The sequence below is a fragment of the Lissotriton helveticus genome, chromosome 5_1 (assembly GCF_964261635.1).
Source record: "Lissotriton helveticus chromosome 5_1, aLisHel1.1, whole genome shotgun sequence".
Lineage (NCBI taxonomy): Eukaryota > Metazoa > Chordata > Amphibia > Caudata > Salamandridae > Lissotriton > Lissotriton helveticus.
Window position 1 is genome coordinate 168,578,870 of NC_136065.1, and position 15,701 is coordinate 168,594,570.

At 46.4% G+C, this 15,701-nt stretch overlaps 1 protein-coding gene across 6 annotated transcripts in view; it reads left to right on the plus strand.

Annotated features, from left to right (window-relative positions):
- Nucleotides 1-15,701, plus strand: part of STRBP (spermatid perinuclear RNA binding protein) — a 617,908-nt gene that overhangs the window by 94,765 nt on the left and 507,442 nt on the right. For 5 of the 6 annotated variants that reach the window (XM_078641959.1, XM_078641961.1, XM_078641960.1 and 2 more), the window contains exon 2: nt 11,489-11,645. In XM_078641959.1, coding sequence (XP_078498085.1) covers nt 11,643-11,645 — 3 coding nt within the window. In that variant the 5' untranslated portion in view covers nt 11,489-11,642. Of the gene's footprint in view, nt 1-11,488; nt 11,646-15,701 lie in introns of those variants that run through there. The other variant, XM_078641962.1, reaches the window with a different exon arrangement.

The following is a 15,701-nucleotide window of genomic DNA, read 5'->3' on the forward strand; positions in this document are numbered from 1 at the left end:
TGAGAATCGGGATGATAAGTTTCTTCCGAGAGAAAGTATAAAATTTACAAAAGAATAAAATATGAATATCGGACTGTGGGGAGACATCATCACATGGGCAAAAGGGTAATTCTTTCAGCCAACAATTCATCACAGGAAAGGACAAGACTCTAAAAACAATGTTGAGTCTAAACCGGGTTAAGAGGAAACGTTCATGATTAGACATATATAGGGACAGATATGGCTGTAATTTGTCTCCACATAAAATGTCCTGGTGAGCAGAGACAGTCTTTTTTCTTGCCTCCTCTAAGTGTCTTTTGTCCCTAAGATGGGCAATACACAAATTTTTCAAGTCTCTTCTCGATATGTATGCCATAGTTGGTGGGTCCTCGAAGTATTGAACACAATTTATTTCACTGAGAAAGTTCTTGACATAGCATATCCATTTGGAATCATTGATATTGTCCAATACTAAAACGTCCTTTAAAATAGCCCGATTAACCAGACATTCATCATTTGTCCACACCCTGTGCCAAAGAAGGATTGGCTGAATCTTGATCGTATCAGTAACATAAATTACTCCCAATTCAACATGGCATATCATAGTTGCTGTACTCTCAGGTACAGACAGGATGTGGCGTAAAAATTTATTTTCCATAGTTTGAATTGTGTTAATATTTGAGTAACCCCACAGCCCTGATCCATAGGTGGCTACTGCTAAGCAGGTAGCCCTATAAATAGTTAAAATCTCTTTTATGGGTTTTTCCCCTAATTTTCTCATAAAGCATTTTAAGGCCATAATAGTTTTGGAAAACAGCAGAGATCTAGCCTGGATTGCACTAGTCCATGAACCACTTTCATGAAACAGAATTCCCAAATAGGGAAAAGTGGAGGTCTTTTCCAGGGGATTGGAATTTATAAAAATGGGTTTCAAATGCTTGTTTGATCTTGGCCCACAAAACATGGACAGTGTTTTTGAGCAGTTAATCTTTAAGTCTAAGCCAAGCATGAAACTGTTAAAAGAGGTGACCAAGGTTTGTAACGCCATTGGAGTTCGTGCCATCAAAACGGCATCGTCCGCGTACATCAAGGCGGGGACAGGCCTTCCACCCACCATAGGCATGTCCCTACCCTCCTGCACCAGTCGTTTCTCCAGACCATTTATGTAGAGCAAAAATAAAAATGGGGCTAAAACACATCCTTGACGTACACCCCGACCAATCCCAAATTGTCTAGTGCATTCACCATCATTCCCAAAACGAACACTTGCATTGGCCCCGGAATATAGATCTCGCAAAAAGCAGATAATGGCATTGTCTACCCCCAACTCAGTCATAATTGACCACAATTTATTGTGTGAAACACAGTCAAAAGCTGACGATAAGTCAACAAAGGTGAGATATAGACGTTGTTTTTTAACCTTTACATACTTCTGCTGCAGGATTAACAAATTCAATCCTTGTTCTATAGTCCCTAAGCCTCTTTGGAACCCAAATTGAAAATCACATAGCACCCCATTCTCTTCTGACCAGATTCGCAATTTATCTAAAACAACTCTCCCTAAAATTTTGATAGATGAGTCCAGTAAAGAAATTGGCCTATAACACATGCAGTTCTGCCTGTCCCCTTTCTTAAATATTGGGACTATAATCGATGTAAGCCAGGTAGGAACTAAGCCCTTAGCCAGAGCAACATTAAAAAGCTGGACAAGCAAAGGCCCCCATAATTCAGTGTTGGCCTTATAGAGGTCTGCTGGTATGTCATCTGGTCCAGCAGCCTTACCCCCTTTGGTTGCCTTCAAGCTCGCCAGAACTTCGGGCAAGGTTACGACCAGTACTTTAGTTGGATCTATGTTTGGGCACGTAAAGTCCTGACTTATGTCACAGACTGGTTCCACAGCCTTATAGAGCGAGGAAAAATGCGCCACCCACTCATCTTCAGGGATGGCAATTTCCATCCGTGCCTTATTTTCATAGAGGAGCGGGGTATTAATTACCCTCCAAAAAGCTGCCGGGTCCTTTGATTGTGATGCCTCGCATAAATCATCCCAAGCCTCGTTTCTTATAGCCGCCTTCCTATCCTTCAGTGCTGTGTTATAGTCCCTCCTCAGGATTCTAATTCGAGTTACTTCCCGCGGTGTTTTATGGATCGCTTGTCTAAGCTTTGATAGGGCAGTAGTACATTTATTATCGAACCATTTTCTATTGTGCTTTAGGGAGTTTTTCTTTGCAACCCACAGCGCCTCCTTGATTGCAATAGAAATAATATAAAAATTATTTAAAATTTCATCACTGTCAGCATGCTCGTTCAGGCAGGTCAAAAAATTACTCCTACACTTATTCACTAATTTGAAAAGAAAATCAGCCGGGACCACTCTACTCCATTTAAGGCTATATCCATTTTGGGTGCCTAGATTCACGTCCGGCGCCTTAATATTGGGACCTACAACATGATCCACAGCGGAAAAAAGATTCTCCATTTTTAGTACCTGTGGGTAGTGGTCACTTAAGGGTAAGTTCATGATACTGGAGCTAATCAGTCTGCCCGCCGAGCTACTTGTACAAAGGCTAAAATCAATGGTAGTCGAAGCCCCCCGCCCCACAAATGTTGGAACAAATGGCATTGTGTGGTGGGCTAGCTCATTCGTAAAACCAAGATCAAAATTAAAAATCATCTCATTTAATGAATCACCTAGAAGGGTATGTTCAAAATGCGTCAAGCTGATGTCCTGCTCCAACATCAGACCGCAAATACCCTTCTGACCCTTTTTGCACAAAGAACAATTAAAATCACCCCCCCATAATACCATGACTTCACCCTTTTTTTCCTCAAAAACATTCTGTATATCTGTACTTATATTAGCAAAAACATCCTTGATTACGCTACTTAAACAGTTATTGTAAAAATTAAAAAGAACAATCGTAAGACCCTTCCTTGTATCAATGACAATTTTCTGGTAATAACTGGAACCAGGAAAAAAAGTAATTTTATCGGTAACTAGGAGGTTCGATATATACACGGACAGTCCCCCCTTTGGTCTTCCGTGTGCTCCCCCCACTGCAGGTGTAAAATAAGTTCTGTAACCATTAAGGTGTATTGCTGTGGTGGTCCAGGTTTCTTGTAAAGCTAATATACCTACTTCAGCAATAACATTACACCAGGACGGGTTTAAAATTTTCTGCTTTAGTCCTGCCACATTCCAAAAAACCACCTTACAGTGTTCTTCTGTAAGTGGGTCTTCGAGAATAGCTCCAGTGACACTGATGGGACTCCCTAGTATAGTCTCATCCACCCCATGGGTTACTTGTGGCTCAACATATAGTTCCTGAGTCGCATCATGCCCCAGAGATGTTATAGGCCCCAGATGCACAGATTTAGATGACCTTAAAGCCTCATTTTTTCTCGTTGGGAGTCAATCCACTGCTTCCAAACAATCAAACCGGTTAAAACACGGGAAGATTGGAGGGAATTGTGGGTTGCCCAACCATCCTTGGTCAAAACTCTGTGGTCGATAATGAGGGGACCTTGATCTATGTTTCACTACATTCCAACCATCCTCTCCTCTCCCTCCTCCTTGCGTGTTATACTGATTTCTATCGGGAGCCCAACCCATATTACCCCCTTGATATCTGTTGTCCCTAGTCCAACTCCACCTATTGTCAGGGTGTTCGCCCTCAGGATAAAAATAAGATAATGCCCTAGCCGTAACAGAGAGACCATGATTTCTAGGGGGTCTTGTAGTAATATATTTAGCAGTCAATGGATTCTCGAATGTTATTACCACACAATCGCCGTGTGCCCTTTTTTTATTGTACCCAATCCATGGGGCCCTTTCAACCATCAGAATATTACTTTTAACTGCTGACGGGAGAGGGTAATTATCATTCAACCAATGGATGGTTTTATTTACAAGTCCGCTATTATTTTCATTAGAATTATCATTTAAATGCGGGACTCAACGTATGGTGCGGCTTGTGGGGGTAAATGTATATTTCTGCGGACATCCCGCTTATTAGGCTTATCTTTATCTTTATCATGTGGTGGTTTGGGAAGTTCTTGGACTGGCACTACTATATCAGTCGGGACAGGAGTTTTAGGGGTTGGTATGGTTTTTGGGAGTGATTTTGTGATAGTTACATTTTTAGCAGCTGGTGGCGGCCTAGTCATTTGGTTTGTTCCAGATGGAATTCTATTATCTAGATTAAAGCTAGGGGCACTTATATCTTTATGGATGTTTTTTAGTATGGTTTCCAAACACCGTAGCCTAGCCTCAATTGGTTCGAGGAGGGTCTTTAACATGACCAAGATGTTATTGTTAGCCATATTTAGGCTACAATTGTCCTCGCTACCTTCATCTAGATTCGTGACAGCGCCGCTTAAATCCAAAATATCCTCCAGACTGCTATCTAGGACAGTATCATCTGGAAGACTCAGTGGTAGGCCAACATTGCAATGATGGACTGCCCCATGGTCACTAGTATGAAGAGCTCGATTGATGTTCGAATTTGGAGGCACAGGTTCTGATGTGGCCGGGTCATTATTCTTGCTAGTATCTACCTTTCTCCCTTTGCTCGTGTTAGATTTAACAATTTTTTGAGTGTTAATCTTTTGTTTAGGGATCGCCCCCTCTTTCAAACCCCTATGGGTTAAATCACTAGCTATAGTTAAAATATCGGTCTCCTTTTCAGCTAAGGTGCTAGTCACAAGCAAAGAAAGATTAGGTGTAGCCTCCAGGTCCTCCTGTGAGCCTGGGGCGACATGACCCCTATCAGTATGTACATCTCTAGGATTGGCCAAAGCGGAAACATTGTTAGGAGTACGAGCTTTAGCGATGAGACCTAGGGAGGATCGTCTCGCTGCGGCTAGGTCCTGGGACACCCTCCTATCCATGATTACTATCCCTTCATCGATTAAAGCATTAGTCCGAACAATGAAGTCATCCAAGGTGCCAGTCAATTTCTTTACAGCAGCAGCCCTGCTTCTAGTTTCTGGGCAACTCATGGCAGACCCAACGGGTACCCAGAAATAAGGCAGGGGGTATAAATGACAAACACAACACTTGGTCCCACAAAGTCAAAGTCTTGAAGGTTACGATTGATAAGAACGACGGATGAGTCACCTACTTACAGTTCAGTTGTGACCATGTCCATGGGCAATAGGCAATAAGGCAGAGTTTCTGGCCCAGGCCCGGCTCCTCAGGCCTCTGAGGGCCACAGAGGGCCCGCCCTTTGCCCGGGCTTAGCCCGGCGCAGCCCGCGCGCGTCCCGCGACGCGAAGGGGGAGTTCGTTGTTATAGCGCCTCCTGGCGCGACCTCCGGCGGAAACGGCACTCTGGCCGCAAGGGCACCTGGGTAGTGTAGTCTGCCCCTCGGTCCCCCCCCCACTGCAGCCGCGCACGAGTGTTGCTTGCTGCGGCGGCAGGGAGAGACCCGTTGCGGCGTTGGTCTTGACAGTTTCAATCCCGGACCAAATGAATCTCCGGCAGCAAGAATGGCCAAAGGGTACAGTAAGTTCAGCGAGGCCCCCGCTCCACCAAGGGGGAGTTCCTTGTTATAGCGCCTCCTGGCGCGACCTCCGGCGGAAACGGCACTCTGGCCGCAAGGGCACCTGGGTAGTGTAGTCTGCCCCTCGGTCCCCCCCCCACTGCAGCCGCGCACGAGTGTTGCTTGCTGCGGCGGCAGGGAGAGACCCGTTGCGGCGTTGGGCTTGACAGTTTCAATCCCGGACCAAATGAATCTCCGGCAGCAAGAATGGCCAAAGGGTACAGTAAGTTCAGCGAGGCCCCCGCTCCACCAAGGGGGAGTTCGTTGTTATAGCGCCTCCTGGCGCGACCTCCGGCGGAAACGGCACTCTGGCCGCAAGGGCACCTGGGTAGTGTAGTCTGCCCCTCGGTCCCCCCCCCACTGCAGCCGCTCACGAGTGTTGCTTGCTGCGGCGGCAGGGAGAGACCCGTTGCGGCGTTGGGCTTGACAGTTTCAATCCCGGACCAAATGAATCTCCGGCAGCAAGAATGGCCAAAGGGTACAGTAAGTTCAGCGAGGCCCCCTCTCACAAATTCAGTGGAGACCTGTAATATACTTGTATATTGCATGCCACTCTAGAATTTTGGTTCCAATTTGTTTGCCCTGTTCATTCCATTTTGTCCAGATGAAATATCACACTGTTCTGCATGCCTAAACAGGTATATTTTTATCCTGAAGTGTACAAGACTTTAATTTCTAAATACATCATGCGAGTCAATATCTTAGAGGAGAGAAGTTCCAGGTTGCACACTTGAAGGAAAAACATTTGCTCAAAATGGGACCTGCTAAACTGAGAAAACAGTGTAGCAGTCTTAAATGCTAACGCACATTACCCTTTCTTGTACTGTGGAATTCACATACTTATTCAGATGAATTTGCTCTTAATGGTACTTTCCCTTAGGGAGGATGTGTACGGACGATATCGATGTTGATGTGTCTGGCCCTAAGTATTTTGACTCCGATTTCTATTCCTCAATTAAATTTAGGCTTATTGCGTGGACTTTTGCTAACCTATTTTTTGGGTGTGCATCTTCAACTGCATTGTGGACTTAATCCCGGTGCAGTTGGGACATAACCCAATCCCCTTACTTTAGCTCTGCAGTCTCTCTGACCTCGTGCATGGCTACTGATGTGCCACCCCTGGCTAACACTTCTTTTATTCCGCAGTTGAAGGGACATTTTCAATAATCAGCATGCTGGTACTGCGATTGGGTTCCTGAGAAGTGGTATTCAGTATCCAATATGTCTCCAGGATTCTCTCTTACCGCTCCCATTTTGGTTGTACATTTGAAGCCCTATTTACTTATGGTGGTCATTTGCAGCTAACCCTAGAATTGAGGCTTCCTCCCATGTGTAATGATGAGCTCCGACATGCATGGTTAAAAAATGGTCAGTTTACAGCTATCATGAAGATAACCTATTAAGGTCTCTAGAATGCTCCACCATGAGCTACTGTGTTTTTTCAGTCTAGACTCTTGATTTCCCTTGACTAGCACTCTTTGAACTGTACAGCTATTTTAAACTAGCAAAGGTGCTCCGTGACGGACCTCTTCACAGCACATAAGAGGAACACCATAGGGTATGATAAAACATTTGCAAGTGGAGAATACCACAATGGTACGCTACGGGCATGTTGTGCCCTATCTGTAATGACAAAGTGATTTAAAAAATGGGAAAAAAAAGTGGACTGGTATGGGGCAAAAATTATTGTATTTAACGCTGACATTTCTATCGATCACATTTCCTTTTTCTCCATTACAAATCAGACGCACATTGCATCGACCAAAAATTGATGCACACAGTTTTGTTATATTTGTATGAAATTTCTCATGGGCCAGAGTTTAATTTTACCTAATTTTTTCCCAATTACTGGGACTAAAGTTTGGGTTTCCGATTGCTGAGTAGCAGTTACATTATTTTACTTTCTCTTTACGTTGGTACCAAATGGCACAAGCTATCCAGTTGCAAACGACCTGTTGTGGGCTTACCTAGAATTTATAGGTGTTTAAAACTTGCCCTGTGCAACTGTAGGTTGGCCTTATTGCCACTCACTTGCCTGCTTCTATTTCGAGGGATTTCCTTGACCTAGTTTGTCTATCTTGTGTTTGTCTCTTCCTTGGCGAACACCTGAGGAAAAGCTTGTTCCTGCTTGCCAGTAAAAAAACAGGTGGCACAATGCAATAAGCTTTCCCCATGTGATCCTACTTTCTTGATGCGACACCTTACTCCTGAGAGCCTGATAATTCAGGCTTCTTCTAGCAGGTTTAATCCCAACTCATTTCTCACTCCCCTTACCTCACCACTCATCTCTCCCAACATAGTGGAAGAGAATTGAGGCATTTGGGAAAAGGATGTTCTCCTCAGGTAGCCTCACCCTTAAGTCCGTGCCTGCTGCTTGCTGGGGAGGTACTCCACTTGCTATGGGGCATTGTTGCAGAGACCTTGCCAGCCATCCCAGAGAAATGTCATGCCAACCTGGCACAGGCCATTCAGAATGGTCAGGATGCGCCCAAATATGTCATACGGTCTTGCCTGGACACTACAGACTATTTTGGCATAGCAGTCGGGGCTAGCGTGGTACTCTGTCCCCACGAGAAACCACTGGCTTCTCTGGAAAATTTCAGGCATCACTTATCGATCTGCCTTTTGATGGGTCTCACCTATTTGGAGAAAAGGCAGATTCCGCCCTACAGCACTTTAGAGAAAGCAGAGTGACAGCACTCACCTTCAGTCTCTCCACTCCTGCAGTGCAGTATTCTCAATGATTGTGCTCCTTTTAAGGTATTGCGAGGGGCTTTGCATACAGGAAACACCAAGGCCCACCCCACCCCACCAGTATCCAGCACACCAGTGTGTTTTGGTTGGGGATCTAGCAAACAAGGTTCAGACCTGCAGGGACAGTGAATCTTCTTATCCCCTGCTTCTCTAGCAGCAGACCACCCTGTGGGAGACAGAATCATTAATTTTCGCCATGGGTGGCAGACCATAACACCTGGGTCCTGCAAATAGTTCATTGGGGTTACATCCTGTGATTCCTTTCTGACCCACTGTATCTTCCACCTACATCGTAAGGCTTTCAGAGGAGCACATGTCAATTTTGCTGCAGAAATTTGAGGCTCTTGGCAACAAGAGCCATAGGGAGATTCCTGGCCTTTGCAATCAGAACAGGATGGTGCTCCTGTTATTTTCTAGTGCCTTAAAAGGGCAGATGCATTTGTGCTGATTTAGATCTCCACTCTGTCAATTTTTTCCTGCAAAAAGACACATTCGAAATGCTCAGGCTGGCCTATATTTGATCAGCCCTAGATCTTGGAGATTAGATAGTAGTGTTGGACCTGTAGGATGCTTATTTCCATGTTCCTGTTTAGCAGGCTCACAGGCCCTACTTGGGGTTCAAGTTGGGCATTTTCAGTTTGCTGTGCTTCCATTCAACCTCAGGTGTTCATGAATGTGATGGTCGCAGTATACCTTTAGAGGTCTGAGATACCAGCTTTCCCCTATCGCTACAGCTGCCTGCTGAAGACAGCGGACTGGCCACCATCAGTTGTGGACTAGGTGACTGCAAACCTGACATTGTTGGGTTTGCTATCAAGGTGCCAAAGTCACATCTGAGTCATTTGCAGAGGCTTCCTTTCATCGAACCATTCTGGATGCGGTGAATTATTGGGCTTTCTCTCGAGATAAGGGAATCCATGACATTTGGGCTATGATACCAAAGTTTCAGCCTCGTTCCTGGGCCTGAGCGAAGGTGAATCTGAGGATTATTGGCGTATTAGCCTCCTGTGTTCTGCTTGATGACTTTGACAGAAGGCATATGTGTAGTGAAATCTGATGTTTCAGTAGACCCAGCACCAAGGGAATCGGTCACATTCCATCCAGGTTTCAGAAGAGACTGCAAAAGGTCTGCAATGGTGGATCCTCAACCTTAATTGGACCAGCGGCAGACCTGTCTCCCGACCCTACCTAAAGCAGACAGTGGTGACAGGTGCACCATGTGATACTGCAACAAACCCTGTGGGATGGGTTCTTGGGCCCTGTGCCAGAGGGCCCCGCTCCTCTGGACCTGACTGACTTTTCCTTGCTTTTCCCTGATTGTGCACCACCTTGTGGTATCTTTAAAAGCCAGGGCAGACAGACTCATAACGGATCCCAAATGGCAGTTGCACTCTGAGATGACACAAGGCATCTTCCAACAATTAGAAAACCCTGGCTCAGTCTCCTAGGCACTGCTGTGGGTGCGCAATGTAAGCATTTTTGTGCGCTAGAATTCCCAAGAAGGTTGCCTCTCGCAGATGCATTTGGACTAGAATGGAGCATAGGGCTCCTGTTTGTCGTCCTGCCGCTGGCTGTCCTGCCCCGAGTTCTGAGGAAGACCAAGACTGACCAGACCCAAGTCATCCTAGTGGCACCAGATTGGGCTAGGAGCTTGTGCTACTTGGAAGATCTGGGCAGGAGCATCTGTCCTCTGATCACGCTCCCTTTGTTTTTAGAGGATCTTCTCTTGCAGCAGAATAGAAGGGTCCAGCACCTAGACCTGCACAATCTACACCTCAATGTGTGGAGATTGAGTGGCAGCAATTGACTGGCTGCATTTGATCTTCCTCCTCAAGTAGTGGAGGTCAACCTTGCGGCCAGGTGTCCTTTTACAAAGTCTGTTTACGCTGGACTCTAGAAGGGTGTGGCATGGTGTGGCACTCATAATTAGGACCAGTTGCTGGCCAAACTGTCACATTTAATGTTGTTTGTTTTTCCTTTGACCCATCATGGACTTGGACTGGGCACTGTTAAAGGTTATCTGTAATCCTTTTTCACCTTTTTAAGTTTACCTACCAGCTGTCCTTGTTCAAATCACCTGTTGTGATCCGATTTCTTAAAGATTTGCTTTATATGTTTCCTCCAAAAGCCTTCATGATACCACAGTGTTCTCATTTGGGGTTTACTGTATTTGCACACCTTATGAGCTGATGCACAGCTGCTCTACACACCTCCTGACTCTAAAGACTGTCTTTTTTTGTCACAGTAACTTCTACCTGCCGTGTGAGTAAGCTTTAGGCTCTATCAGTCCAGCCACCCTGCACCTCCTTCTTTTATGACAAACTGGGGATCAGGATGAGAGCAGCCTGTATACTGAAGGTTATGACTCCCTTTCATGTCGGAACATAAAACTCTGCTGTAATTATAAAAAAAACATAACCAACACAATCGCTTTTTCTATAAAATACGTATATTACTTTTGTGAGAGAACGAATTTAATGTGTGTTCATTCACTGTACTTTTGAGCTGTTAAATGTTCCTTCTTCCATTGCAATTCTAGCTATCGATAGAAGATGGAACAATGTATTAAACAGCCAATAGAATGAGATGAGAGAGAAATAGTGCTTTTAGTGGAGCCAAACCTAATTGTATGTGTATGTGAAGGATTTGGCAACGATAGGTCGTAGTAGTTGCGGTCAGTCCACATGAAATAAGCATTGGCAAAGCCAAACGGTCTGACCTATGGGTGAGCTATTGGCTTTGGTAATTGTGATTGGGTGGTGAATGGGAAGACGGGTGGTTGGTGAAGAGCAGAGTGTTAAAAAAGTGCAACGAAGCAGCCACACGGCCTGCGTCGTTTTTTCCCCTTCTATCTGTAGGGAGGGGAAGAGTAGAACCGGGGGAGATGGGGATGGGGAGAATAACCAGGGACGGGGGCTGGTGTGGATGGAGGGAAGGATTAAATCACTTGAAGCATTACTGAATCACCTAAATAACATTCAATATATTTACAACCCATAATTATAAAAAAACGTTTGTGCATACCATAACGTGAAGCTCTTATTTTCCAACATGTTAAGATGCACTTTAGAGAACGCAACAACATGTAGCTATTTAATTTTTTTGCTTGGTAATATTCATTGTTTTCTTCAACTGTTAACTTCTTGAGTTCCTTAAGGGATATAATATAAGTTGCACTTTTTGCTGAGTATTCCCTATTGCCTATTTTGCAGGTGCACAACAACCAGGATATAACCCAGGTTTGTGTCCCTGTAGCTGGTGAAATTTCTAGCTTAAATGGAGGTCCTACTAAATTAATCTGCATTCAACAGAAATTAAGGTGGACGGTTACACATACGTGAAGAAGGTGCAGTACTCCATCAGACCATGGTTAGTAAAGTTCTGTATTAATGCCTAGATTGGTCTTTTGTGTACAATGTTATCAATCACTAAGCTAGAGGTGTTTCAATATTAAGAATTGTGGATCTCTTCTAAAACGTTTGATGTCCTAAATGATGTTTAAAAGCCTACGTGATAGAGACTTATCCCCAGGAGTTAGAAAGGATCCGGAAATATTTTCATGAGCAGCACCCCTGTGTGAAGGTAGGTGGCGTCGTTGGAGTCGCCTGCACCAGAAGTGACATTTGTGGTGCCTATATAGGCACTAAACTAGGTGCGCTGATGTCTGTTTTTTTCTTTCTTCCCCAGTCAGCGCTGATCCGGAAGAGCTACAGCTTAGTCACTTTTTGACTGGTAAGCTTTTTTCAACAGTTTGTCGAAGTCTTTTTTTGAGGTCTTACCTCCTAGTGTGGCAGAAATGTAATCTAAGAAGGCTGGCTTCAAGCCCTGCTGCGCCTGTCACCGTCAGACACCTGCACCTTGTTTGCCTCTGGTGCCTCGATGAAGACCGTGACCAGAAGGCCTGTACCGACTGCCAAATCATTCATCCGAAGGCCTTGAGGGAGTGATCCCTCAAGCTCTTGGCGGCACAATGCGTGACCTTCGAGGTCCCGGTCGAGAGAAAGGTCGCGCTGTCTGATGTAGTCATCTCATTCCAAGCCCTTGAACCATTTGGGTAAGTTTCGGTCCCACACAAAGAAGTCGTTGAAGCATGCTTCGACTTCACCTTGTCCGTCAGCCGACGAGACGATGGAGCGTCACTCAAGGCCTGACTCCACAGTTAAGCCAGTGCCTGCCCATTTCTGGGAGCAGAAGCAACCTCGCTCAACTTCAAGGGTTTTATGAGGCCATGCACCTCTTATTTGAGTGGCCCTTTCCATCTGGTGTGCCTTTGGGCTGTTTGGGTTCGGGTGGGCCCATGGATCCACAGGTGGATCCGGATTGGCACCCGTCATGCCATGTTGACCTTCCCCACCGCCAGTCCAGAGTCTGACGCATCTGGCGCCGTCAGCGCACATCGGTTGCGCCATCCCCATTTACATTCCCAATTCCGACATGGAGCCAGAGGGGCGTCACCCTATGCCGACTGGAGCCAGGCCGGATCCTGACCCCTATTCCAATGGGCTGGGACCATGAAGAATTCCAGCCTTATGAATCCTTGTACTGGTGTGATAATGTGGGTGAAGCCAGTGGACTAGACACCTCACCAGATACTATCATGCTTTCTCCATCTAAAGTGGCTACGGAGGATGAAGCTTCATTCGCATTGGTGGTGCGGAGGGCAGCAGAAGTCCTGGATCTTAGTTTACCCTCGGTGGCAGTCAAGACTAATGTCTTGACAGACATGTTTCAACCGGGAGTGTCCCCCTCCGAACCGCTTCTCCCATTAAAGAAATCACTTACTGATGTCCTGCTTGGGACCTGGTTCAAGCCCAACACAGAGGCTCCTGTGAACAGGGCAATTGCCTCACCCCAGGGGACCCAAAATTCCTCACGGTACACCCTACCCCAGAGAGCTTGGTGGTCCAAGCCTCCACTTATCATGTAAATCCTTGCGCATTCCCATCTGCTGTACCAGATGGGCAATCCAAGAAGCTGGGCAATTTAGGCAAGAACATTTTTTTTTTCCACCAACCCGGCATTGCCTTCTGTGAACACTGCATGCCTTTTTGGGCTGCTATTCCCACGCCCTGTGGGATACAGTTGCGCAGGTGCTGCCAACTGTCACAGAGGAGGCACAGGCCTTGCTCCCCAAGACTGTTGCACATGGGAGGATTGCAGTTAATTTTGCAATTAGACGTGAAATCGACACTAGACTGACTGGGCAGTGAGGTTGCGTCATCTGTGGCCCTGGGACTCTACGCCTGGTTGACGACTACTGTCTTTTCTCGGGATGTCTAGACATCACTCATGGACATACCCTTCGGTGGCAATCTGCCTTTCGTGGCCATGGAAGGGATGTACAGCAGCGACCTTACCTGCTCCAGCACTGCTGCAGGCGCAAGCTTTCCAGCTTCTGCGTGGCCACGGTACCTACTGGCCACGTGGGTCGGGTGGCCAGTGTTTGGGTCAGTCTACTACCTCCCAGCAGCAACAGCCACCAAACCCTTCTTGTTTGCCCGTTTACCATTACGTGCACTCAGTGGGTGGCAGGATTTGCCATCACCTGCACCACTGGCAGTCCATAACATCAGCAAACACAGGCAGATGATGGACGGAGCACTGAAACTTTTCAGACACTCGCCCCAGTCACAGATCTGAGTTGAATCCATCATCGTTCTTCAGCTCACTTTGCCACCCCAGTTCAGAACCAGCCATATGCAAATCAGTCGTGACCGTGTTCCTCATGGGAACAGCCCAGTCCGAACTGCCAAGCCAGGTCTTCCCTGGACCGTAAACAAGCATACTGGGACCGGTTTTGGGGTAACACCCCTCATTAGGCTGGGTAGCTTAAATCCAGTGGAAAAGTGAGCACGGGACCCACATCTGGGCATACCATGCCAGCTTAGACTAAACAGAGCAAACACAAGGAGATGATGGATGGAGTGCTGAATCTTTTCAGACACTCACCCCCAGTCACAGATCTTTTTTTAAACAATCATCGTTCTTTAGCCCTCTTCTCCACCCAAGTTCACACCCAGCTGTATGCAAATCTGTCCATAACATCAGAAAAGTGGGTCTGTTATCGTCCAGCGGGGCAACTCCCTCCCCTTCGAGACTGCCCTTTCCTCTATGCCACCTACTTACGGCAGGCTTACAGAGGCACCAGGAAGTAACAGCTCTTTTGGTCAAAGGAGCCTTAGAGAGAGTGCCAATGCTAGAGGTGGGTTGTGGTTGTTATTCCCTCTACTTTCTGGTGCCCAAGAAGGATGGAGGCCTTCGTCCTATCCTCGACCTCGTTCTGTCAATTTCTTCCTCAAAAAGTTGTTTAGAATGATCATTCTTGCTCCAGCCCCATCTGCCCTGAACCCAAGATACTGGATAGTAATGTTGGACTTGCAGGACGCATATTTCCATATTCCCGTCCTGCCTGCCCACCACGTGTTACCTGATATTCATGGTGGGCCACAAGCACTTCATGTTTGTGGTGCTCCCCTTTTGCCTCACCAGTGCCCCTCAGGTTTTGATTAAGGTGATTGCAGCTCATCTGCATCTTGCATAACCAGCTCAACAGACAATCCTTAGAGAGCCGCACTCCGCAGTTCCCACACCCTCCCAGAGGAAGGCACGCCAGCGCACCACCCATTGCAGCTGAGCCGCCAAATATTAGAGTTCAAAATCGGGAGACACTAGGCCCCCTTCAATCTCGGGTAAATGCATCTGTCAGAGAGACACTCGACCATGGGAAGTACCCGAGTAAAGCAAGATAAAGTGTCCTGCTCCAGGAATAATTGTTGTGGGAGTTCCAACGAGGGTGTCGTAAAAAGATAACGTGAGTGCGGTATCATAATTATCTTAGAAAGAGTTACACAGCCATGGACGGATGAAGGCAGCATGGTCCAGAAGGCAACAGTTTGACGCATTCCAGTCAATACCCACCCATAGTTCCCTTCGTACAGCAATTCAGGAGTAGGGTACACTGGCAGTCCATGATATTGCACCGTGTCTCGCTCCCATCGCTGCGCGGGCCACGAGTAGACAGGCCGGCGCTCTGCAACATCACCACGCATGGGGTAAACATGCGTCTTGTCCTAATTAACTGCAAGTCCCGAACAAACCTCAAAATCCGACAATGCTGCGATCACCCTCGAAATGTCTGCATCTTGCCCCCAAAAACACAGCAGCATGTCTTCAGCATACAGAGACAAGAACGTACAATCATCGGCAATGGGCAAACCCTATTAATGATGACCTTGGCGAATCTTGCAAGCAAAGGCCTCATGGGCTATTGCAAATAAGCCCTGCCGAGTGCCACGCTTGACCGCAAATGCATCGGAGATCAGCACACCAGTGCGAATCCTGGTCAGAGGGCCAGTATAAAGCAGCAGTGTTAACTTAACAAAGGGTAAACCCAGGCCCATATTAGGCATAGTAATATAGAGAAAT